We start from the raw sequence: 25,989 nt of genomic DNA on the forward strand, positions 1-25,989 counted from the left end.
TGGGGGTTAGAGGTATGGCTCAGCAGGTAAGAATACTTGCTGTTTTTGAAAAGAATCTGAGTTTACTTCCTAACACACACATTGGATGGCTTGTAACTAACTCCCTGACTCTAGTACTGGAGGGATCCCATGTCTTTGCCACCACACGTGTGACACAGACACACACACACACACATACATAAATACCTGCAAAGGTGTGTATCAGCCAGGCATGGTAACACATGTCTTTAATACCAACACTTGGCAAGCAGAAGTAGGGAGATCTTTGTGAGTTCAAGGCCAGCCTGGTGTACACAGCAGTTCTAGAAAAGCCAAGGTTATTTATGCAGAGAAACTTGCCTTGAACAAAGAATATGTAGTATGTGCATACTTCTCCAGAATATATTTTTTTCTCCTACAGTGTTACTAAAAGACTTTTTGACTTTGAAAAAAAAATTATTCCTTCATGAAAAACTAAGGGCTACCTTTTCTGAGTTTGAAGAATGAAAAACAAACTAGTCTGAAATATTCTAAATATTTTAGAGAGACAGGTTAATGATTTGGCAATTAGTAAAGAAATGGCAGAGATGTAAGGGATGTGAACGCTCCGTGATTCTTGTCTGTTTTTTAAAAGTTGATCCAAATTGGTGGAGAAAAGTTGTTTTCAAGTTTCTATTGAGTCAGTCTCCTGGTGAGGGCTTAGAGTTTAAAAAAGCAAAACCTAACTAACAACAGCGTCAACAGAAACAAATCTTCCCTCTGGATTCTCATGTTCATGCTGGGCTGCAGGAGCCATAAGGGTTCTTTTGATGCACATTTCTTTCTATGATGAGCAGGTGTTTGCGAGTAAACCCGAAAGGGCTAGATGAAGAAAGCAAAGATTACCTGTCGCTTTACCTGTTGTTGGTCAGCTGTCCAAAGAGTGAAGTTCGGGCAAAGTTCAAGTTCTCCATCCTGAATGCCAAGGGAGAAGAAACCAAAGCTATGGGTAAGTGTTCTCTACTTTCACATCAGTCCTGACATACACCGATGCGTTGTAGATGTGGGCTGGTCTTTGTGTAACTAAATATGACTTTCTTTTCTATCCCAGAGAGTCAGCGAGCTTATAGGTTTGTGCAAGGCAAAGACTGGGGATTCAAAAAATTCATCCGCAGAGATTTTCTCTTAGACGAGGCCAATGGGCTTCTCCCTGATGACAAGCTCACCCTCTTCTGTGAGGTGAGTCCTTTTGCCCTACTTTGAGACTGGCAATTCCCTGACCTGATGTGTTTTGGTGGATTTAATTGTATTGTGTCAAGGATGTGGAATGAGAAAAATCCCCAAGGGGAGTGGTTCTGTACAAATGTTATTTATGTGACTGATTGAACTGCCTTATGATTTCAAGGTTGCTGGGCACCTGAGCTCTCCACTTGTTACTGTTCATAAGAACAAAGATTGTAGCTGTCAGTTTTGAGTTGCTTGAGTCCTCCCTTCTTCTCTTTTTTGAGCTGTGGGGTTTTCACGTAGTATTTGGAAGGTCTGATGCTTCAAGCTGAGCAGTGGCCAGCAAGTGCAACTAAAGTTGTGTATCTGTTGCTTAAACTTCCTGGCTCCTTCTTAAGTGGCAAGTTTAGGTATGTTTAACTGTTGCTTGCTCTCCTTTTTTGCTCTCTGGCCTTTGTAGGAGTTGAGTGTACATGGTTTGTCTTGCTGGAGTCATACAAAATTGAAAAGTGAATGGCCACTTTTTGAAAGCTGTGGAAACTTGAAGCTTAGAGGGCGAGAGTTAGCTGTTATCATATTGAGAGGTCAGTCTCTCTCACCAGAGGCCTAAGAGCCTTTGGAGAAGCTTCTAAAAATTCCTTCACCCAAGATCTAATCGAAAGGGGATTTTTAATATGGTACTGAGTATTGCAATGAGCCAATTTATGCCATTTTCCATACAATTAGAAATGCAACTTGGAGCGAAACAAATAACCAGTGTACTTTCAGGAGGCAGAGTGCAGGCCAAGAGTCCCAACTGACAGCGAGCCCATGAAATAACAGGCTTGCCTGTGAGTTAATGGCCTTTGTAAAGGCATATCACACCTGTGTAGTCCAGGAACTTGTCCCTTAGGAATCTTGCCCTTTTGTGAAAGAAGCATGGTTCGCAGTAACAGGCTTGTGGATGGTAACAAACACTGCTAACGATTAGAAAGTGTTGCACGCTAAAAAGGTAAAATTTAGTTTTCATGATAGCCAATCTTGTCCATTTTAATTGTGGAGTAACTGAATGAAATGGTGCAGTATCAGTATCTATATAAATATATGAAATGTGGCAGTTTTATGTTTAATGAACTTGAAGTGTGAGTTTCATGTTAGTCTTATTAGCTGCAAGTCATACTCACTTAGCTCAGTAGAACAATGAGAGTAACTCTATGGCGTTGTTTGAGGTTAGCTGTTGTATAAACAGCATCAGCATGGGCTGGTGAGATGGCTCAGCAGGTAAGAGCACCCGACCGCTCTTCCAAAGGTCCTTAGTTCAAATCCCAGCAACCACATGGTGGCTCACAACCATCTGTAACAAGATCTGACTCCCTCTTCTGGTGTGTCTGAAGACAGCTACAGTGTACTTACATATAATAAATAAATAAATCTTAAAAAAAAAAAATAAACAGCATCAGCTTCAATCTTTGCCTGTTACCTATCCTAGGGATTTGTGGGGTGTTTGTTTGTTTGTTTAAAGGAGGTTTCTCTGTAGCCTGGGATGAACTGGATAGAAGCTCACCACTGTCTTCCTGCCTAGCCTCCTAAGTGCTGAAGACTCGGGTTTCAAGGAAAACTTTCAGATTGTGGAAAATTCTAATTTTGTTGGAAATGGAAGCTAGCCTTCAAGCGTCTCTGATTCGAGTCTTTAAACATTACCCGTGGCGTTTCAGGCAGTGCTGCACTTTATATTGTAGCATTTGCAGGTCTGCAGTGGGCCCATGTTTCTCTCATGTGCCTCCTCTTTCCCCACACTGTCCCAGCTGCTCCAACCCCTGGATTGTCATCGTGACTTGGAAACCGTTTGGCCTGCCCTTAACTTGGTTACTCTTATCCTATGGTTAGGTCTGAGGCTGAGTTCCAGCATTTTCTCCTCACTTCCCCATATGAAATTCTCTTAGGAGAAATCCTGTGGTTAAGTTTAGATTTGCCTTACTGACTTAGAAGGGAAGTGAGATGACACATTGGAGATGAGGAGATGTTGAACAGGGAAACGTCTGCTGAGTTCTGCTGATGCCGTGCTTTCTCGCCATAGAACCAGGTGTGCCATCTGTTCCGCTCACACTTCCCAGTTGGCCACAGGTGCCGAGTGTTGCTTCTCGTACTTGGTCTTGTGCCTAGTGAGACTCATTCCTGTTCCAAGGCTCTCTGTGGACTTAGTAGCATTCAACACTGCAAGACGGTTGCGTGGGGGTGTGTATGGGATGTGTGGGTTTTTAAAATGTCTGCAATTCATCCAAGTTCTCAGCACTTTTCACAGCTGAAGCCCTCTCCATTTAAGTCCTGTTCCTTTGCCCTGTTTTCCCCTGTATCAGGGAATATTTATAAACAAGTTTATTTTAATTCATGTTTATATTTTATTTTCTATTTTAATTATTTCCTAATTAATTAGAGGCTTTTATGAAAGGCTATCCACATGGAAATTTAGTTGCAAATACCCACTATGCTACAATGCTCCCTCAGACTGTGCCCAGATACTTCTGTGCTATCCTGATGTGCACTAAGTGCAGCTGCTTCAAGGATTCTTGGTGCACCCAGCAGTCTTAAGGGAATCCTATAGTTAAAGACTGAGAACCACACATGTGCACATTTGGCCTTTATCTCAGTGGCATTACTTCGACTGAATGTTTAAATTATCTTGTAAACTGAATGTACCAGGTAGGTGGTCTTGTTTGTAATGTGCCACACAGGGTCCACTTTTAGATCTCTGTGATTTTTGACTATTAGGAAATACGGCGATTCTTCCAAGTTGATTTTGTTTAATTAACATACTTAGAAGTGTTTTCTAAGCATTTCTGGAATCATCCCTTATCACAATCTTTAGAACTCGGTTAGATCTGTTTTCGTCATTTCTTGTTATACAGAGACAAGTAGTGTCTCGGGAGGTCAGGTGATTTTTCCTAACATTGTACAGCAAATTAATGTCAAGGCCATGTCAGCTCTCCATTTCCCACTTCCTGTCTGCTGTGCTGTCCTCAGTGGAGCTGAGAGCCTTACTCAGGAGAGCAAGGGCTCTTCCAAAATTTCTTAACAGAGAGCATTTGCTTTGGTAATGAAAGGGAGGACATAAACAGCATGTTTAAATTATATTTTTAATTTCCTCCTTAATAATTTGGACCATAGAAAATGTTCAGCTTCTGTTAATCCTTTCTAGTTACTTACATTGAGAACAAATACTCGTTAGCAATGAAGGTGCGTGCATTTCCCCTTCATTGCCTATGAAGGTGGAAGAGTCCTCTTTGTAAGGTGGTAGTTAAGGTGAAATAGCACTTATAAAATATAGCACATATGAAATACCACTTATAAAATATCTGGACATAGCCGGGCATGGTGGCGCATGCCTCTAATCCCAGCACTCGGGAGGCAGAGGCAGGCGGATTTCTGAGTTCGAGGCCAGCCTGGTCTGCAGAGTGAGTTCCAGGACAGCCAGGGCTATACAGAGAAACCCTGTCTCGAAAAACCAAAAAAAAAAATCTCTGGACATGAGTTTATGCTTCTAAAACATAACTTTTCATTCTCATGCATAGAATATTCCTTTGGTTGCCTAAGAATATATATTTTCACCAAATTTTAAATAAATATGTTAGGGAGATGGCTTAGCAGTTAAGAGCACTAACTCTTCTTCCTAAGGTCCTGAGTTCAATTCCCAGCAACTGCATGGTTGCTCCTTTGATGGGATCTGATGCCCTCTTCTGGTGTGTCTGAAGACAGCTACAGTGTACTCATATACGTAAAGTAAATAGAATCTTTTTTTAAAAATAAATATGTCTATTCCTTTTTTTCCTTTTTATTAGTGAATTGTTGGCATGCATTAGTTACACTATATGAAACAACCAGTTTGTTCTTGACCTATGAAGATATTAGCTTGATATGCAGCATCTTTGAAGGTTATAAACTATGTTGATAGTAAGCACACATCCACACTTGAAGTTAACCTGTGTATGCTGTTCCCTGACCACGCTCTGCAGATTTACTTGGTTTTGAGCTTTGTAAAACTCATAAGACATGGACTGTTGTCACCGAGGACTTGCTGTTTTTTCCTTTTTTCTTTCTAAACATTGTTTCTAAGATGTATACTTTGTAAGCACGGTTTAATTTGGTGCAGGGGAACATGTCATTGTTGGTACTGTTTGTTCTCTTACTGACTGACTTTCAGATTGTCGCTGCTGTGCTTTGAATGATGTGTGCTATACTATAAACACTGTGTGCTGTTTCCTTATCTTTTCAATTTTTAAAATGTTTTTCAAATTATTATTATTTTTTTTTAATGTATAGGAGCACATTGCACCTGTCTTCAGACACACCAGAAGAGGACATCAGCTCCCATTACATATGGTTGTGAGCCACCATGTGGTTGCTGGAATTGAACTCAGGACCTCTGGAAGAGCAGTCAGTGCTCTTAATACTGAGCCTTCTCTCCAGCCCCTATTCTTTCAATTTTTAATTATTATATAGGCACTAAAGTATTTTTCATGGATTTCCCTCTTATGTGGGGATGAATATACACTACTCAACAGCCCTTAGTCATTCATGAAATTTCCTTTAAATTTTTTTATTTTAAATTTCCTTTTTTACAAAAGAGAAGTTGAAGCCAGGCATGGTAGCCCATGCTTTTAATCACATACTCAGCAAACATAGTCAGAATCTCTGAATTTGAGGCCAGCGTGATCTACTGAGCTAATTTCAAGACAGCCAGGGCTACACAGAAAAACCCTGTCTTGAAAACTCAGAGGGGGCCAGGGAAGAGAAGTTGATTTTAAAAGTGAGACCCTTGGGTCTGGAGAGATGGCTCAGATGGTTGAGAGAGAATACTGGCTGCTCTTCCAGCCATCCTGCCTGAGTTTAAATTCTCAGCAACCACATGGTTTCATAACCATCTATAATGAGATCTTGTGCCCTCTTCTGGCTTACAGGCATACATGCAGGCAGAACACAACGTAATAAATAAATCTTTTTTTTTTTTTTTTTTAAACAAAGTGATACCCTCCTTAACTTGAAGCTTGGGAGATTATACACCCTTCCTGAGACATTTTCATGCATTCATTTATAAGACGACATAAATGTCACAGTCCTGTCATCCTCACAGCTGCACTTCTGAATGAGTCTCCATAGTCAACTTTATAGGCATAAAAACATCTTTCGTTTTTCTCAAAATGGTCTCATTTTAGCATCATCATTTGCAGAGGAAAACAATCCCTCTCTAAGTTAAAAGTTTGGGCTCTGAAGACTCATTTGTGAGTGCCATTTAAAATTTATTTTTAATTAAGCGAATTTAATGTTGGTAAGAGGTGCCAGACATTCAGAGCTCTGGAGAATCCAAGCATCCATATATCTACAGAACAAGTCTGGCTCAAACCGTAAAGGTACATTCTCCTTCCTGCTGTGTTCCTGTCTGTGTCCAGAGAGAAGAATTGCCCTTCTGAGAGGTGTCGTAGACTTTGGGCCCCACTCATTACCAAGCGTGTATCTAGCCAGCAGAAGGTCCACTGGTAACCATAGTTCATTTGAAACTCGGCTTAGCTTTTGCCAATTCATTTTACCCAGTCTACTCAATTGCTATTAAGTGTTAATGATTTTGGGCTCCTGTCAGCCTGGTTTAATTCAAACTAGAAACATAGTGCCAAAAGCTTCCTCTGTTCCCTTCATTGGCCATCCCTCGAGATCTCGGCCTTTCCCTAGGAGGAAGGTGGGTTTAATTGGTCTTTTCCTTTTTTTTTTTTTTTATCAGTATTTAGAACTATAACTGGGAACAGACAACTTTCACTTTTAATGTTAATATTATATCAAAGAAATGAGGGCACCAATATGATAAAATGGTTGTAAAATTAGAAATCTTACAAAGGACAAGAGAGGATCTCTGTGGGGTGGTTTGTGCTGGCTTCTGGGTTATTAAAATGTTGTTATAAACTGTCTCTGATAAATGTGCTGTAATGCTGAGCACATTCATAATTGATTAACTTGACTCCCTCCTTGTGCAAGATCATAACAGCTTGTTTTAAAGAAATGAGTAAGTTTCCTGACTTGGTAGTAAATATCTCACTCGAACAAGAAGGCATTATAGGTCATTTGGATCAAGCATTAACCTTGCCTCTGGGTTTATGACTGCAGCTAAAGGATGACTTGCATCTTGGAGGTCAAAAGACATCTGGGTCATCAAGGATGTTCTTAAACTGTCTTTCTCATCAGACTCTTAGCAGTAGAAGAGCAGGGAGTTGATTCTCAGGGATTGAATTTGGCTTAGCCCTAACTTTTCTCACATGGTGTATGGTTGTAGGGGAGAAAACAGTGTTGTTGGCTACTTATTTCCTGTTTGAAGGCTAGAATATTTTATAATGTTAATGTGGTTTCTAAATCCTTGTAATTGGTATCCTAACATCTGACTTTCACAAACTCATCTATACATTTAGCTTGGTTTCTATCTAGGTTGAATCAATTCAACTAGTTGAAACATGCTACTGAAGCCCGAGTGGGAAGTCGGAGCTTTACATACAGTTGGCATTGCCATTCTGTCCTAGGAGTGTAAACGCATGTGTAAGCTGAAGTTCGTCATCTTGAATGTCATTGTCACAGATGATGCAAGTTCAGGTGTAAAACTTACGGCATACTCACTCGGTCCTTGTGGGAATTGGGCCATCGTGTTCATTAATGGAACGTCTTTGAGAAATGCCTTACTATAGGAACTATACTCATCTGTGTTTCCTGACCTGACTAACGTCAGTGAGATGCTTTTGAACTTAAGTTACTAGGTTTCTTTAGAGAGTTTTATATGATGACTTCTATAGCATCTCTTATGTGTAACTTTCTTTTAAGGTGGGATAAGGGGACTATTTGACATTTAGCATTTGTTCTTGTCAGTTTCTCCTTGGGGGCTCTGCTTGGGTTTGCAAGGGTATGGGACTTATAGAAACTGTAGGAGAACTCACTCTGTGAGGCTGTCACTGGCCTAAGGTGTGGTAGGAAAGAGATGTATTTGTAATAAATGGGGAAACAATTGAGCCAAAGGAGGAAGTCTTGATTTGTGGAGATAATTCAAGAAAATGTGGTATCTGACTGTCTGTAGCACTAAGGTAGAAGTCCTCTCTCCACCTGCTGGTAACAAAAGCTTTGTTTCTGTCTCTTTATATTTCACAGGTGAGTGTAGTACAAGACTCTGTCAATATTTCTGGGCAGAATACTATGAACATGGTAAAGGTTCCTGAATGCCGGTTGGCAGATGAGTTAGGAGGGCTGTGGGAGAACTCTCGATTCACCGACTGCTGCTTGTGTGTGGCTGGTCAAGAATTCCAGGCTCACAAGGCTATCTTAGCAGGTTGGTATTTATTCATGATTCACTTTATAATTTTGATTCAATAGGAAGAATAGTGGCTACGCAATTGCCTTTAGGGAACAACTTCAGCTTATGAACTCTGTACCTAAATACTTTTTTAAAATTTATTTTCATTTTGGTGTTTTGAGATAGGGTCTCACTTTATAGCTTAAGCAGACCTAGAACTTATTGTTAGCCTAGACTATCCTCAAACTTCAATCCTCAGCCCCATCCCACTTCCTGCCCCCACTGCTGAAGTAGTAGGTAGTATGCCACTGTACCTGAACTGTATTTTATATTCTAACGACAGTTCTCATAACCAAAAGTGCTACTCTTCATAAAAATGGCATTTCTGGTTTGTCTTTGGTGGACTTGGGTACTATTTTAAGAGTATAAATGGTGGTCATACAAAGGTACTACCTATGTCTACACTGGGCAAGTAGCTCTTGGAGTACCTAAGAGCAAGTGGTAGCTCCTAGCTGGACTTTGGATGCCTTCGAGAGAATTCTGTTCTAGGGACTAAGTACTGTGAGGCTGAGACCTAGGCCTCTCAGATGGTTAAGCCAATCCCTTCACTATAAACACACAAGAAGAATGAGGCTGTGCTACTGACCCAGAGGATCAGTTCTTGTTCTGTCAGGTTCTTGATCTTTAAAACCAGAAGGACTCACCCCGAGGAAGAACTGAGAGGGGGCTGACTTCGCCTTATAGAAAAGCCGAGCCATAGCCACACACTGCTCTGCAGACCATAGAGCATGGAATAGTATCGAGTGACTCTCTAAATAACAAATGTTTTCCCAAGACTCCTCGGCTGAGCTGTCTCAGCTCCATCATTCTAAAGTACACACTTGAGATGAGCTCAGCCTGTCTCATGTGACAACTTTCCATTCTCTGCCTCAGCTAGGTATTGTTGTCAATGCTGAAGAAAGTGCGTAACTTAGACTAATATCTACCTGTATAGTGAGACCCTCAACGTGCTTGCTTCCCCCAATCCCTGCTCCCTTTAGTGTTTCTTTCTTGCTTGTGTATGTGGTACAAACATGTCTATGCAAGTTCATGTACTTTGTGTGAATACGCAGAGGCCAGAGGTTGAATGCCTTCTTTTGTCACCCTCTACCTTACTTTTTGAGATAGGGTCTCAGTGACATAGAGCTCACTCTTTTTACTGGCATGACTGGCAAGTGAGGTCTAAGAATCCTCTGTGTCTCTCCTATATCCTCACTTAGTGCTGGAGTTATGGATCCATACCTGGTTTTTAAGTGGATGCTAAGGGTCCGAACAGAGGTCCTCAGGCATGGACAGCGAGCACTTTATCCACTACGCCATCTCCTCAGCTCTCCTTTCCTCCTTGTGTGTCTTTATGTAGATGTAGTAAGCTTCCTCCCCGCGCCCGCAACAGTAGATATTTCAGACTTCAGCCTTTCCCTCTAACCTCTTCCAACTCCTAAAGGATTTCCTTGCCTTCCAAGGGGCCCTTTCGTAGGAACACGCGTGAGGCTTACTGTTCTGTCACCTGCCTTCTCACTGGCAAGGAGGCATTACTCATCTTCAGAATCGATTGATTTGTATACTTGTGCTCTCTGGCCTTGCCCTGCCTTCCCAGAGCCCTCGGTCTCTCAGTGCACGCACTCCCTTTCTCCCCACATGCTCTAAGCTGCCATAGTCACTGCCTTCTTCCTTTCCCCACAATGTCCTCACTTCACCTCCTTGCCAGAAAAGCAATTTTCCAAAGTTAGATGAATGACCTGCTAGCTTCTAAGTTTGAGAGACTCAATCATGTGCTAGTTGACTCCATGCTCCAGTTTTTCCTGGTTCTTCAACTATCTTATTCTTTCCTTTTATGGCTCAGAAAATCGAACCCTGGGCCCCATGTATGCTTGGCAAGCACTCCATCTCTGGGCTGTATCTCCTGCTTGGTCCAGCTATTTCTACTGTGTGGCTTCCCTCTCTCTCCCTCGCCTGTCCCTTCAGACATCAGCCAGCCCTAAGGGTCTGCTTCAGTGTTCCCTCTGTTCTCTCTGATGATTCTGTTCCCGTTGCATCAGTTGCAGTCTGTCTACTAATGACTTTCTAAGCCCTTCCTGCTGCTGTGCACCCTCCCATATTGAAGCACCATATAGCCTGGGACTCTTCTGAGATAAGAAGAACATAGAGAGAACCTTCTGAAATAGATTAAAACACTGAGGTTCACATTTGAAATCTGAAAAGGTGGGGAGAAATTTCTGCTACATAACCCAGGCTGACCTCACATGCAGAATTCTCCTGCCTTACAGGTATAGAGTGTACACTACTATGCCTGGTTAATTTATTAATTTTAAAAAAGGAGGGGGATCAGAAGGTTAAATGATTCTTCCAAGAAAATAGTTAGAAAATGACAGGGCTAAAATGAGTTCTTTCTGACATAAACTACATACAGGCTCAAAGCTCCAGGTCTCTGCCACCTTCCTACACTCTCCACCTGTCCTTCCACTCCTAGGTACTGGGTTGGGAGTTTCAACTGTGACCCCCAACCCCTAATTTACTCAGCAACATGAACATTTTTTGAGTTCTTAGTCATTTTATTATTTTTCATGGTTGAAAGTAAGCTTTGTGTGTGTGTTATTTTCATGGGTGTTCATAGAATGTACATGGGCTCTGTTTCTTGATTATCTTTTTCTTTATTCCCATTTCTAAAAGGAAAAGCAGAATTCTCCATAATGAAAGAAATTAAATGCTAAGAAAAATGGTTTTACCAAATAGAGGGAGCTTTGAAGGGCCATAAACCATTATACTTAATGTAAGACTTTTACAGCCTTTGGGGATAATAACAACTTCATTGAGAACACATAGCTGGAGGAAGAGACAACTTGCCAAAAATGTTGGTCACCAAGCTAGCACATGCCATTGAGCCCAGCTCTTGACCTTCTCACTGTGTGGTCTCTATACAGGTGCCCTTTCCAGCCAGACATCCAGGATTAGAACACCCTGCTTCAACAATGGAATACCTTCTTTCCATTGGGATTTCAGTCTGTACAAGTAGGCCATATGCCATTCTTGTCATACACAGATAAATCATTTCCATAAAATGTAGATGATTAAACTACAGCCAGTGACATATTTTGAAAGTGTATGTTTTATAATTCTGATGTTATTTCCATGCGAGACAGGAAGAGCAAAGATCTTCATTATTACTGGGGTAACTGAGCAGTTCCCGTGTGATAACCTCATTGTTTCCCTCTCCTGTTGTAGCTCGGTCTCCAGTCTTCAGTGCCATGTTTGAACATGAAATGGAGGAGAGCAAAAAGGTGTGTACCAGGATGCACATGCACCTTCTTAACCCAGCGACTGCAGTCAGACCTTGCCAGGCCACGGACTTTGATCTAATTATCTTTCTCTTGCTGTGTTATTAAAATACAGTTTCATGAACAGACACCTTCTGAGAGCAGAGAGGTGATCTGAAATGTCCCAGGTGATGTGGACTTACCTGCTCAGCAGGGCAGCTCAACAGTTTGGATTAAAGATACTAGAAAGTCCAGAGATTTAAAACACAAAAAACAAATCACACATTTTAGTACTTGTGTTGCTACTGTGTTGGAGAAGATAAAGGTGGTATACAGTGGTGGGAGGAGAGGAAAGCTACTGCAGCCAACAGTCACTGGGTGGGGGGTGGGGGGTGGGGGTGAGGGGCGACTTTCTACCCATGGTGTTAGGTTTAACTCACACAAGCTTCTCTCCTCACCAGAACTTAAAATCATGACTGTAGGTTAGGGATTTTGTCTGTTAGGATGATCCTCACTCTCGGCTTTTCCGGCGTAGAATCGGGTTGAGATTAACGACGTGGAGCCTGAGGTGTTTAAGGAGATGATGTGCTTCATCTACACAGGGAAGGCACCGAACCTCGACAAAATGGCTGATGACTTGCTGGCAGCTGCTGATAAGGTAAAATAAGAACAGGAAAATCGTCGTAAGACTAGGTGACTTAATCGTTTATGTGTTAGTATTGTGTGTAGGTGAAGTGAACATACATATATCTTAGAATTTCGGCAAGACAGTCTTACACATTATTCTAACACAGTAGTAACCTTTTGGTACTAAAAGTGTCCTGCTCAAAATGGTAAACTCTCAGGGTCAACTTAACTATGGAAAAGAAGGGCATGTTTGATATTCACCCCTCTTCTTGTTCTACCTGAAATTTAACCCTGTCAAGAATTAAGTAAGTAGCCGAAGTGTGGTTTGCGCACACCTTTAATCCTAGCACTCCAGAGGCAGAGGCAGGCGGATCTCTGAGTTCGAGTCCAGCCTGGTCTACAGAGTGAGTTCCAGGACAGCCAGTGCTACACAGAGAAACCTGTCTCGGAAAAAAAAAAAAAAAGAATTAAGTAAGTAAATAGATGTGATTTTTTTTAATTTTATTTTATTTTTTCTGTTTTTTGTTTTGTTTGGTTTTTTTGAAGATTGGGTTTCTCTGTGTAACCGTCATTTCCTAGAACTGTAAGTGAAGACCAGGCTGGCCTTGAATTCCGAGGTCTGCCTGCCTCTGCCCCTAAGGGTGAGCACCATCACCACCTGGCGTTTGAGTTGTTATGTGGGTACCTGGAATTGAGCCTGAGTCTTTTGGAAGAGCAGCCAATGTCTTTAATCATTAAGCCATCTTCTCAGCCCCAAATAAATGTAATTTTGAGAGGAAAAAATAGCCTGGTGGTAGTGGCACATACTTTAATCTCAGAACTCAGGAGGCAGAGGCAGGTGGCTCTCTGTGCCTTGGAGGACAGGCTGGTGTATAGAGCTAGTTCCAAGAGAGTGAAGGCTACAGAGACATGCTCGTGCACGCACACACACACACACACACACACACACACACTTCCTCACACACACTCACACTCACAGGGGCTGGGGAGAGGGAGGAGAGACCTTTATCTGCATCTTGGCTCCCATTTTACTGTAGGATTCCTCAGACGCTAGAGCATCTTAATGTGTATTGGAAGTTTTGTTTTCTTCTTTCTTCCCTCCTCCTTGAGACAGAGTCTCTCTATGTAGCTCTGGCTGGCCTAGAATTCATTCTGTAGACCAGGCTGTCCTCTAACTCACAGAGATCCTCTTGCCTCTGCCTCCCAAGTGCTGGCTGGGATTAAAAGTGAGAGCCACCACACTGAGTTTACAGAGATTTTCCAGAAAGCAGGTATTGAAAGTTGCACGTCTCCAACTCAGTTAACCCTGGAAGCATTTTCTCAAGAATCCCATCAGATCAGGGGACCTGAGGACACAGTGGGAACTGGCTTGCACTGTAAAGCCACATCAGCTGGAGGCGGGAGGCCCATGCAGTACCTGTGCTAAGGTGGACAGTGTGATTGACAGTTGCCCTGTATACTAGGCAGGGGCAGTTGATGCAGACGGTTAAAAGGGCTTCCTTACTACTAGCAGGAGACCTCAGGAGAAAGCAGACTCTGTGCTGGGAGTGCAGCCTCTTTCTGTTGTGTCCTGGGCTCTAGTACTTTTCTGAGGAAAAAGTTCCTATAACCAAGAGCACCAGAGCCTCTCCAAGTTTTGCTCTGGAAAATCGGGTCCTAAGGACAGAGGATGGTGCATACAGCAGAGGTTTTTCTGAGTTGATCAGCATTTTGAAGTGTTATTGAAGATAAAGAATATAGACCTAGTTGTTTCTCTTGATGAAGATCGGGATAGTAACTCCGTTCTTACTACCTTTAAGACTTGATTAATAGTTAGCAACATGAAAATGCCATGCTCTCCCAGTCAGCCTCATTTCTGACTAGGAGGAACTAAGTTTCATTAAAGACAGTAAGAAAGTATTACCTTTAATCTGGGTAAAATTAGCACCGCCCACTGCTCATTTTATTTGAGACAGGGGTTTGCACTGTAGCCCAAGCTGGCTTGGACCTCATCGTCATCCTGCTTAGCTCTTGAGTAGTAGGGTTAGCTGTGAGTGCCCAAGCCTGGCCCAGGCCTGCTTCAGAGAGTAGCTGTGCTTCTGTTGATCTACCGCTGGGTCCGGTGCAGTAGTCATTTGTGCTTGTACACCTCAAGTCTGTATCCTCTTATCTTTGAGGTTCTAAAAGGGTGATGAGTATGTAAAGTTCACGTTTTAGACAAAAATACTAAGGATCAAAGTTTTATATCCTTAGAACCAAAGTTAAAACTTCTTTACCTCTGGGTTTTCATCAGTTCAGGGAGAAAGGGAATCAGGCTGAATTATCAGTCAAGAGTGGAGTTTTTAGTGTACCATGTTTCCTTCTGATTTTAAAAAAGAAGGCAGTTGAATCCAACAATGCTTTAAATTTATGAATGAAGTTGCCAGGTGGTGGTGGCCCACACCTTTACTCCCAGTGCTCAGGAGGCAGGGGCAGGCAGTCTGTGAATTTGAGGTCAGCCGGATCTACAGAGCCAGTTCCAGGACAGTTAGGGCTACACAGAGAAACCTTATCCTGGAGGAGAGGGAGGGAAGTGGGTGTCAGCAGCTAATGCCTGCATTTTCAAATCCTACTCAGAATCCCCGCTGGGAAGCCCTTGCTCCAAGACTATTTGAAAGCTTGCTTTACCTTTATACCTCTCTGTGAGTTTAGGAAAACAGTGAAAAATCCTTCGTGGAAGGATCTAAACACCTAGAATTTACCCAGGAGGCTGAACAGCTTCTTCTGCGCCTTACCAATCTCCTGGGACATGTGTAATTAGACTCAAAACAAAACAACACGCTGGCCAGGCCTAGGAGAAACAGTTTCAATCTCCCAAGTAAGTACTGCCATTAGGCAAGGTTTTCAGAAGCATAATTAAGAAAAAAACTTTGTCCCCCAAGAGACAAGAGTGGCTACTTTTGTCTAATTGTGCAGGCGGGGTCAGAGCTATTCACAGCAGAAGTCCTTTGAAAAGAACGTGTGAAGAAGGATAAGAGGGGCAGTCCTTGTGGCGCTGTAGAGAGGCTGACCGTGGACTCAGCCCCTCCAGCACCTCATCTCCTGCCAGTCTGTGTCATTTTCCCTTTTCCATGGAAACTGTGTTTCAGTTACTTAAATGTAAGAAATTAAACTGGCACCAAAACCAATAAAACTCCTTTTTGCTCTAGGAGATCACAGTGCCAACAGGTTTGCCTCCTTGCCTGAAATTCATAATAAAATTGTAGTGGTTTGATTGCCATGATTCAGCCTGGTAGGGCATTGTGTCATCGAATTCTGAGGCCCTAAAGGTGGAGGCCCTATGGAGAAACTGTGGAAAACCTCATAGCGAATGCTTCTCCGGTGAACTAATTAATGGCATGTTATTTCTTGCCTTCTTTATTCCTCTGGAAGTTCATGCTATAGTAGAGAGCAGGTAGCAGAGGGTCATCAGACCGAATCAGCTGGGTCAGCGCACCAACCTCAACCTCGACCCTCTGCTTCCAGAATGCGTGTGCTGTTTATTTAGAAAATAGGAGTATTTAAACTGAAATTGGAACCAGGGTATCTGCTGCTTTGTCCTTTTCTTCTCTTCAGAATCTTAACCTCAACCCCAATAAAATAAGACTTAATTTATCTTTTCTTTTTTCAAAGAAGCCCTTGGCTCACCCATACTCAGGAACAGTTATGTGTCAGAGATGCTGGGAAAACCACCACAGGGTCCCTGTGCACAGCTTGATAGGTCAGATGAGACATTTGCGTGTTTAAGTAATGAGAACTGTGGCAAATGTGGTGGTACACGCCTTAATCCCAGCACTTGGGAAGCAGAGGCAGGCGAATTTCTGAGTTCGAGGCCAGCCTGGTCTACAGAGTGAGTTCCAGGACAGCTAGGGTACACAGAGAAACCCTGTCTCAATAAAACAAAAAAAGAAAGGAAAGAAGGAAGGAAGGAAGGAAGGAAGGAAGGAAGCCAGGAAGGAAGGAAGCCCACCCCCAACAAAACAGTGCTTCAGCTATAAGCAGTCGGGCTGCAGAAGCCGTGATGGCATGTTCTGCTGGTGCAGCTGCCTAGTGCTCCATTGTCAGGGTAGATGGGGACTGTGTAAGAAAGGCAGGGGATAAGCGACCGTGGGATATAAATCTGCTCTGGTGGTCACTTCCTAACAGGTAAGCTTTACAATCTGATAGACAAGGCTACCCATGTCCTTTCAGTTGCCTTCACTTCAGGCGTAAGCAGCTACCCTTCAGAGTGTGGTTGTGTTTGTGGCTGTGTTGGCACTTTCCTGCACTCTGCCTCGTTCCCCAGCCACACAACTAAGGAGAAGGCTTCAGTGGCGGTCAGCCCTGGGCCATTGCTGCTCTGACCACAGCTCTGCTTGCTCCACAGTACGCCCTGGAGCGTCTGAAGGTCATGTGTGAGGACGCCCTCTGCAGTAACCTCTCTGTGGAGAACGCTGCAGAGATTCTCATCCTGGCTGACCTCCACAGTGCAGATCAGCTGAAGACACAGGCAGTGGATTTCATCAACTAGTGAGTAGCGCCTTCAAAGTCCCTCCTTGAGAATAGTTGGGAGGAAGAAGTAAGAACGACTGAATTAGGGGGGAAGTGAGCAAGCAGCCTCATTAACCTTTCGATGGGAATAGAGAATTGTTATCTTTCCACTCAGCTCGGCAGTGTGACAGTGGTTTTGCTTGCATGGGTCAGGTTGTACATGTGAGGCTCCTTACTTCCAAACAGTGCTGGAGCTGAGTAGTGGTGCTCGCTGGCCCATGACAGCAGCTTCCCTTCACTTTGACTAACAAAGTAAAGATAGATTCCAGAAAAATAGATGTTCCTGCTTTATGACTTAGTAAACTATGTTTTATAGTCTCTGGTGAGATCAGGAAAAGAGAAGGGGTAGACATTAACTGATTGCTAAAGACCATTTTGGAAAGGAGACAGCCTACCAGATCTGTTACTTGATTCCAAGTGACAGGTGAGCTCACCACAGTGCTTTCTAGAGTACTGTGAAGGAGCTGGGGCAGGTTATAAGTATAGCCTTTCTCATTGAGATGCACTTTATCACTCCTTTGCGTGATGGGGAGCAAAACTTGGAGGGGGAAAAAGCCCTCCTAACAGCACCTGGGGGTTAGCAAGTCTAAGGGGTTCAGGTAGATGAATGAACAATTTTAACACAGAAAATACCCAAATATGGGGAAATAATGACTCCTTAGTCTAGTTACCTAGCTGTCTCTAAGGTGTTAGCCTGAGACAGAAGAGGAAAGGAAGGAGCAGTAAGTCAGATCTGTTCAGGGTGCACTGTATGTTGGATAGGTGCTTGTTCCTTTTTAGAAGGTAACAGCCATTGAGCAAAGAGTGGCTGTCATCTTCTCTTTTCTGACCCTCAATAGGTCCTGGCTGTGATGTGCCTCGTGGTCAGCAAAACTAGTAAATGGCGATAGCAGGGGGAGTCAGAGCCCTTGTTCTTTCTCTTTATTAGCATCCCTGAGTATAAATATCTTCAACAGTGTTGAGTCTAATGTACAACCCACATTTTGAAAGTGCAGTACCTCAGAGTCCGAGCTTTCAGAATTAGAAGAGCCACAGCCCAGTCTACGGTCTGCACGCTGTCTAGGAAGCACATTCTTATGCATGTTAAGAGTTCTGTCTGGGTCTTGCTGATTGCATTAACATCTCTACACCACACACTGGAAAAGTGGGCTGTCTAGGTAGCTGTTTGGTCCATGTGCACACTCCCTGTGCTAACCTCTCTCTCCACGTTTCTCCTAGTCATGCTTCGGATGTCTTGGAGACCTCTGGGTGGAAGTCAATGGTGGTGTCACACCCCCACTTAGTGGCAGAAGCATACCGTTCTCTGGCTTCAGCACAGTGCCCTTTCCTGGGGCCCCCACGCAAACGCCTGAAGCAATCCTAAGATGCTGCCAGTCGGGAGACTCCATTTATTTTCCAGAAGCAGCAGCCACCGTTGCTGCCACTGACTACCAGGTAGACAGCGCAATCTGTGGAGCTTTTACTCTGTGTCAGGGGAAAGACTGCACCATGACCCAGACTTTAAAACAGCACTAAATAACTTAGGGGGACTGGGGGAGGGAAGGGCCCAAGGACTCGGGCCACTCAACCTAATGAAACCCTGTTGGCTCTGTCACCGTGTGCCCTTTGGCCTGACCAAGTTTGACACTGGGATTCAGTTTAGGCACTGGCCCCAAGCACATCCCAGCAGTGGTACTTCGGAGAAATGGGCGTCTGACTGAGCAGAACAAATCGTCAGTGCCTGGAGCAAAACGGAAAAAAAGCAGAAACAAGCAGACATTTAGTCTTCAGAGGTGGAAAAGGAAAGAAGAAAGATTTTTTTTTCCAAAAATCAGTTTGTGGATTCCAGTAGTATTTATGTTGAAAGAAGCAAATTTTAGTCCTTCCAACTGTGGATATTTGTGAAAACTCCTCACTACCATCCAAGTATCAGAAGAGCTCTCTCGTTAGCACTTACTGTTTGCAAGAACAAGCCCATCCTTTTATCCTCTTATGACAAGTGATGCGTGATGGCGGGGGAAGTCATCTGATCTGGAAAATGAGTGTTTGGCGGTAGTGGCTTCTGCAAAAATTCTTATTGGTGTTAAAAACTGGAAAAAAATAATTCATCCAGAATTCATACTGTCTTGATAAAAACTATGGTTCTTTTTTTTAGATATTGTGAAAAATGGATTTTGGGGGGGCATTTTTCTCTGATTTTATTTTTTTCTTCCCTTCCCCTTCCCTTTTTCTAAGAGAGAGAGAGAGAGAGAGAAAGAGAGGGAGGGAGAGGGAGAGGGGAGAGAGAAAGAGAGAGAGAAAGAGAAAGAAAGAGAGAGAGAAAGAGAGAGAGAGAAAAGAGGAGAGGAGAAACAAATCCAGAAAATACATAAAACAAAAAGAAGAGAAAGGAAATTTTATTATTATTGCTATGTGAAAAAAAATCCCAGTCCAGGTGGCCCGGCTGTTTGCACCTGCCTTGTTGCCTGCATAGGAGCCGGTCCTGTCCCTTCTGATTAGCCCCTCTTCCAAAGGGGAGACTTCCAAATGTTAACTTTTTTCTTTTTGAAAATATAAATAATTACTATTTTGTACTGTGTGGTATCTCTGGTCTTTTGTTTCATTCACTTGGCTTGTCTCTTGGGTCTGAGATGCTTGCCTGTGAGATCTGGAAGCCCTGGTTTGATCTCCATCGTGCAGGGATTATGTTCAGAATGTCTAAGAAGCGGTAGGATTTATTTACTCTCCATAGTCTCTCACAGCTGCCAGCCTGTTGTCCTCCTTGAGGAGCTGCCAGCCATGTCCTGGCGAGTGTCTGAGACCAGGTCCTACTCTGCCAAGGCAAGCAATTGTAGTGGGCTTCTTCTGCACCCTGTGTGTGTTAATACCTAATCCCAAATCTCCTTTCTCCTAACAAAATCAAAATATATATATATATATATATTTAGGGGACATGAATATGGAGATTAAATAAAGGGAAATTGTTGTGTCTTCTGGGTCCTGTCATTGATGTATTTCTGGAAAAGCTGAGGTCTTAACTTCCAGTGAGCTCAAGAGTGCTGTGGGGTTCCAAGCTTCACAGCACTGGGCAGTTAGTGGAACACACTAAAAACATACATTGTTTGGCCAAGGTTGCATTATTTAACCTTAGATGGAACTTCAGCCCTTTTCACATTCCATTGTCTTTCAATGACTTTACTCTTAGCTAATTTTCTGGTTTTCATCATGTACCTACTATTGGCTGGGTATGTGTAGGTGAGCAGCAGTTTTTACACAAGTGGGACTCCTTTATTTTACCCTGTGGCACTTCCCAGTTTCCTCCTTCATGTGACCTGTGTAAAGAAGTGTCTGCCTCCCTGTGTACTGGCTGCTGGCCACTTTCACTCTGGCCCCCACTTCCAAACTGATGCATAGACACAGTGGTACAGGTGGATACAGCATCTCCTCTGCCCGTGCTGCCTCTGTGTTGGTTCTATAATCCCCAGTTTTCAGCAGACCTTTATCCACAGGGTCCTTTCCAAACCTCCTGACCTCTCCAGGAGTTTGGTTGGACAGGTGATAGGTGGTGCTGGCCTGTAGCTGGAAATGATGAAACCCAAGGGAGGCACGTGCCTAAGGTCACACAAGTACCGAGCAGCCGCTCATCTAATGTCACATCCTGACGATTACATAAGGAAGGGAGGAAGTTCCATTTTGGGAGTGCTTAGGTACAAAATTGGAAGTGAAGCTCGCTTCCTCTGGGAATAGTAAGAACAAAGCCCCAGAAAGGTGCCTCCACTGGCCTGTTCTTCAGAGCTCCCAGCAGGGCGAAGCAGATCTGCTTTCCTGAACTTCACTCATTCACAGCCCTGGGTTGAAGATGGAGGACTCAGAGAAAGTGCTTTCAGGAAGGGAGCTGTCCTGACATCTGGCTTTTAGCAGGATAAAGAGGTCTGTTCTGGGATTTTCCATACTTGTAGAATTTCCAGCATGGACTTCACTGAGGATCGCAAACTGGTGGAATTTCAGGTATAGATGAAATGGCTCAGCACTTCTGTTATTACACTCTTTCTGGCCATGTTTGTTTTTGTTTAAACGATACAGTTGAAGCCATCTGGTTATGACAACATCAGAGCCCCAGCATACTGTTCATAAACCTCCCACTGCCACCACCTCTTCCCTTAGCTCCCCCACATCTGAAATTTAATTCAAGTTAACTCCACAATCTGGGCCATGTGCTGTCACTGCAGAGATGTCCGTGCCAGTGGAACAGTTGGAGATTGCAATTCCACAAGGATATGGCTTATTTATCAAAACAATATTTCAGGCAAGTAGTTCCACAGAACCTTTGGAGTTGTGGTTTGGGGGCCAAATAGAATATCTGGCAATGTCCCCATCTCCCCACCTCCCTATGGTCAGCCTCTGCCTCATATCTGACCATCCATGGGGGGAGATTTTTTTTTTCCCATTTCCTACGTGGAGATTAAACCTGTCTGTTGTTATTAGGCAGCTTGGAGACCTTTATAGGTTTGAACAGTTTAGGAAAGCAATGTCCCTCTTTCCCTTCTCACTGATAAGGCTGCCGGCCCTCAGCTGTCAGAGAGCTGCTGCCGCTTTTTTCTTGTTTAATTCTAGCCAGGAACATGAAGGTCCTACGACAGGCAGGCCCGAAGATCTCTGGCTGGACCAGTGTTCCGAGAATTCCTTTTAAAGCGCGGCTTCAGCCTATCATGGGATCTCCATGTTGGATGAACCCATGCAGATGAAGGGAAACTGTCTGTGTTTGTGAGCAAGCACCCAGGCTGGGGAGAAGGGGTGGCCCTGCACGTGAAGCTGACTGGTGCTTTGTTCTGGCCCTTCAACTCCTATAAAAGAACTGCTAAATCAACATGCAACATGGCTGCATTTGCAGCTTTCTGTATACCTTTGTCAAAGACAAATTCTTGGCTGGAACCCAACCTTATTTTCCACAACTAATTATCTTTTTAATCAGCCTGGACCCCGTGTGTTTCCTTTGTCTCCCGACTTTTCACCGTTCTGTGCCCTCCATCCTTTAGATTCATTTCTGATGGCTTGCTGACTAATCAAACATTCAGGTGAGTCTCACTGGCCTGCCGTGTACGTGCATGCACAAGGTAGCCATGCTTTCCCCGCTTTTAATTTCATAGGTGGCTGTGCCACTGTGGGGACCTTTGACCGGATAGGTGGATGCCTCCTGGATCCCGTGAGCAAGAAAGCAGATGTAGAAGATGAATCTTGGGGATAATGAGCTGGGAGAACCAGAAGCTCTGACCTCCAGATGAGAATAGAAACTTGAATGTTGTTGGCTGATAGGATCTCTAAACCATTAGCAAAGTGAGCGGAGGCTCCCCCTCTGTAAATCCTCTAATGCTGGAGGAGGAAGTGACATCTGCAGTACTGTTTGCTGATTTCTGCACTCTGAGGGGGAAAAAAAAAAGGATTGGAGACTTGAGGGAATTCAATATAAGCAACAGAAATGATTAAGGAGTTGAAGGGGATCAACTCTGGGGGAGAGACATTATGAAGATAAAGTACACGCCACTCCAGTATAGGAACGGACCTGCAGCAGACAGATGTCAGGGGCATTCTGAGCACTTGCTGGCTTGTCCTGTGGCTCTCATTCATTCCAGTTGTGTAAGCTGGGAAGGTAGAGATGTCACTTCCTCAAGGTCACGCCTCCTGACCCAGAGCCAAGAAATAACTGCGGGCAATAGAATATTTGGTGCTTAGACCCGAGGACCAAAGAGAAGGTGAAAAGCCACTGTGGCCTGGCGGTGACATGGAATTGTCCACTAACACTCAGGGAAATGATCTTAATGATGACTTCCCAAACTGAAGAAGGCCGTGGCCAAAATATTCATCTTTCCAAATCCAAGAAAACAGACATCCAGGAAAGAGATGTGTGCTCAAAGTGACGAGAGACTAAAACTTAGGCCACTCAGAGAGCAAATGCTCACGTAGCACGGGAGAGCTCGGCCTTCCCAAGGCTCGCTGTCGGGTAGAGGGTAGGATTTCTGCTCTACCGCATAAATAAACCAGAGGGGCTTTAGAACTCAGGACTGGAAAGCATACATTAGGAGATGAGTGGTTACCAGAAAGCACCTTCAGCCATGGTGGAGGCAGAAGCCAAGGCTAAAAAAGGATGAATCAACATACCGAGTACAAGCTAAGTCGGCATAAGTAAGAGAAGAAGGGAGCCAACACCTAAGAACACAGTTCAGTCAATGTGTGCAATGGTGTACAGGTTGTTCGTGTGGTGGGCTAACGTGAGACGCATGTTTGTAGAATAACTGTAGCTTTCAGTTGAGAAAGAAAACAGCCGGATTCAATCTACACTCTTTTGAGAATGAATCCCTAAAGACTCGTGTCTGTCCTTCTTCAGCCTATCTTTCAAGTAAAAGTTTGCTTCACGCCTTAAATCTTTTCATGGGCCAGTGGTTGGTTCCCTGGCGTGCTATGAAAAGCGGGTTATTTAGCTCCTAAATACAGAAACCCTTTGCCAGGCTGCAGGATTCAAGTACTCTCACCATGGCTAACTTCACATCTTCAAGGTGACCTTACTGAATGAGAACTAGGAAGGAATGTGCTCTGTGCCCTTTTCTAGAATCTTCCCTGCACAGACACCATGGATGCAAATAACCTCATGTGATAGAAGAGGTTTTGAGCGTATATTGTCTTTGTTAATTGTATGGTCATACAATTTAATTCCTTTTTGCTGTTTTTTTTTTTTTTTTTTTTTTGAGACAGGGTTTCTCTGTATAGACCAGGCTGGCCTGGAACTCAGAAACCTGCCTGCAGTGATTTATCAGCTAGCTCTTAGGATTTCCTGAAAATTTAGCAGTTGGCTCTAGAAAGCCAGTGTGAACCAGCTGTAGCACACCACTAGTGTGGCTTTAGATTGTTCTTTGAGCTCTCTGTGCCTGGTCATTTACTGTTAACCCACAGTACTTTAAAATAATGCACTTGTGGGACTAGAGAGATAGCTCAGCAGCTTTGAGCACTGGCCGCTCTTCTGATTCCCAGCGCCCACTTCTAGCCACCTCGGGCACCAACATGCTTGCGGTGCACAGACACTTATGCAGACAAATCTCTATATACACAAAATAAAAATAAAATGTAAAATGCACTTGTGTCACTTAATGGCAAACTGAAATAGTATGTCATTGTTCATCTGTAGATCTGTTGACATTGATACATGAACCAATAGTCTTGTAACGCGTTTTGATCTCTCTGGGTAAATTAACACATTTTTATTTCTGTCTCTCACCAGTACGAGGAATCTGTGTTGATTGGCGCACTAACGGAAAGCAAACATCAGCACCAAGGATTTATGCGGCAGTACCAGTGGTTCTTGGGGGGCCGTGGTCTCCACTGTGCATCCTTTCAAAGTTCTCTAGAAAAGAAAGGGCATGTGAGCGTGTCCAGGTGGCAGTGGGTGGTCCGCAGGGTCCCCCCACTAACGTTGAAAAATCTTTGCCTTGATTTGGCTCCACAAAGGTTTCAGAGACGCTAGAGTGAAGCTAGGGAAGCTCTGGTTAAGCATTTGTACTGGCTCATCCAGAGGGCCCACACCAGCTTCCCAGGATCCATGGCGGGTGGCTCATGACCACCAGGAACATCAGCTCCAGGGAGTCCAGTGCCCTCTTCTGGCCTCTTTGAGACCCCACACGCACTCAGCATGCACACACACACACACACAAATAAATAAATAAAAATAAATCTTTTGGAGCTGGAGAGGCGGCTCAGTGGTTGACTGCTCTTGCAGAGGACTCAAGTTGGAATCCCAGCTTCCAGCTCACAGCTGCATGTGACACTAGCTCCAAAAGGATCAGTCACCTCTGGTCTCGGGGCCCCTGCGCTCACATGTACATGTTTGTACATATATGTACATAATTAAAGATAGATATTTTTAAAGGTTTTATGCTGTTTCTGTTTACTACTAATAATTCACTCACAGATGCAACAGTATGCCACGGACTGTGCCTGTCTCTAGGCACACAGCCACAAGTAAAACTGACTCTTCCTTGTTAAGCTTAGAGTTTGACAAAATATAATAAGCCCATAAATACTGTTTAAAATATTTATTAAAGGAAGATTCATCAGTGGCATAGAGATGATAATAACCAGAGAAAATACAGTTAAAATATGTTAAAAGTGTCAACAAGAAAAAGTAAGAAAATATGTTCATTAGAATTGTCAACCTGGCAGCTGGATGGTGGTGGCTCATTTGATCCTAGCGCTTGGGAGACAGAGAAGAATTGGCCACACAGCAATCCTTGGTGTCTATGGTCATTCCAGGATAAGACTGCAAATGGGTCAGGTAGTACACGGGTAAGATATGCAGGCAAGGGCTGGTGAGATGGCTCAGTGGGTAAGAGCACCCGACTGCTCTTCTGAAGGTCCAGAGTTCAAATCCCAGCAACCACATGGTGGCTCACAACCATCTGTAACGAGATCTGGCGCCTTCTTCTGGAGTGTCTGAAGACAGCTACAGTATACTTACATATAATAAATAAATAAATCTTTAAAAAAAAAGATATGCAGGCAAATCATTGAGATGTGGCTGTGTTGTGATGGATAAAGGAGGCAGAGGAGCACACGAGGATGTGACTGTCTGTGTGTGTGTGTCTACAGAAAGTTTTAAGGTATTTATTTATTAAGATTTATTCATTATTATATCTGAGTACACTGTAGCTGTCTTCAGATGCACCAGAAGAGGGCGTCAGATCTCATTTAGGATGGTTGTGAGCCACCATGTGGTTGCTGGGATTTGAACTCAGGACCTTCAGAAGAGCAGTCGGTGCTCTTAACCGCTGAGCCATCTCTCCAGCCCAAGATTTTTTTTTTTAATTTTTGAAAATTATGTGTTGGATTGGAGAGAGAGCTCAGGGGTTAAGAACACTAGCCACTTCTCCAGAGGATCCAGATTCAATTCCTAGCACCCACATAGCAGCCCACAACCATCAATTACTGCAGTCCCAGGAGATCTGATGCTGCCTTCTAGCCTCTCGGAACATCTGGCACACATGTGCATAGACATTCATGCAGCCAAAACACTCATCCACATTTTTATGTGCATATCGGGTGGAGTGTGTGTGCACATGAGTA

General features: G+C 43.6%; 1 protein-coding gene across 1 annotated transcript; it reads left to right on the top strand.

The window, feature by feature from the left end:
• Positions 1-257: 257 nt before the first annotated feature.
• Spop (speckle type BTB/POZ protein) lies at positions 258-19,475 on the top strand. Its single transcript, XM_021177292.2, has 7 exons — positions 258-967; positions 1,070-1,197; positions 8,335-8,512; positions 11,738-11,793; positions 12,305-12,427; positions 16,760-16,902; positions 18,142-19,475. The coding sequence occupies exons 1-7, from the start codon at positions 805-807 to the stop codon at positions 18,284-18,286; spliced, it is 936 nt and encodes a 311-aa protein (XP_021032951.1). The 5' UTR covers positions 258-804; the 3' UTR covers positions 18,287-19,475.
• The last annotated feature ends 6,514 nt before the right edge of the window (positions 19,476-25,989 follow it).

Source organism: Mus caroli, chromosome 11 (genome assembly GCF_900094665.2).
Source record: "Mus caroli chromosome 11, CAROLI_EIJ_v1.1, whole genome shotgun sequence".
NCBI classification, from domain to species: Eukaryota; Metazoa; Chordata; class Mammalia; order Rodentia; family Muridae; genus Mus; species Mus caroli.

Excerpts from the sequence above, each read along its gene's own strand:
- Spop (XM_021177292.2), top strand. The coding sequence starts at position 805 with ATGATGAGCAGGTGTTTGCGAGTAAACCCGAAAGGGCTAGATGAAGAA. Across the intron at positions 968-1,069 it reads AGAAGAAACCAAAGCTATGG|AGAGTCAGCGAGCTTATAGG; the intron begins GTAAGTGTTCTC and ends TTTCTATCCCAG. Across the intron at positions 8,513-11,737 it reads TCACAAGGCTATCTTAGCAG|CTCGGTCTCCAGTCTTCAGT; the intron begins GTTGGTATTTAT and ends CTCCTGTTGTAG.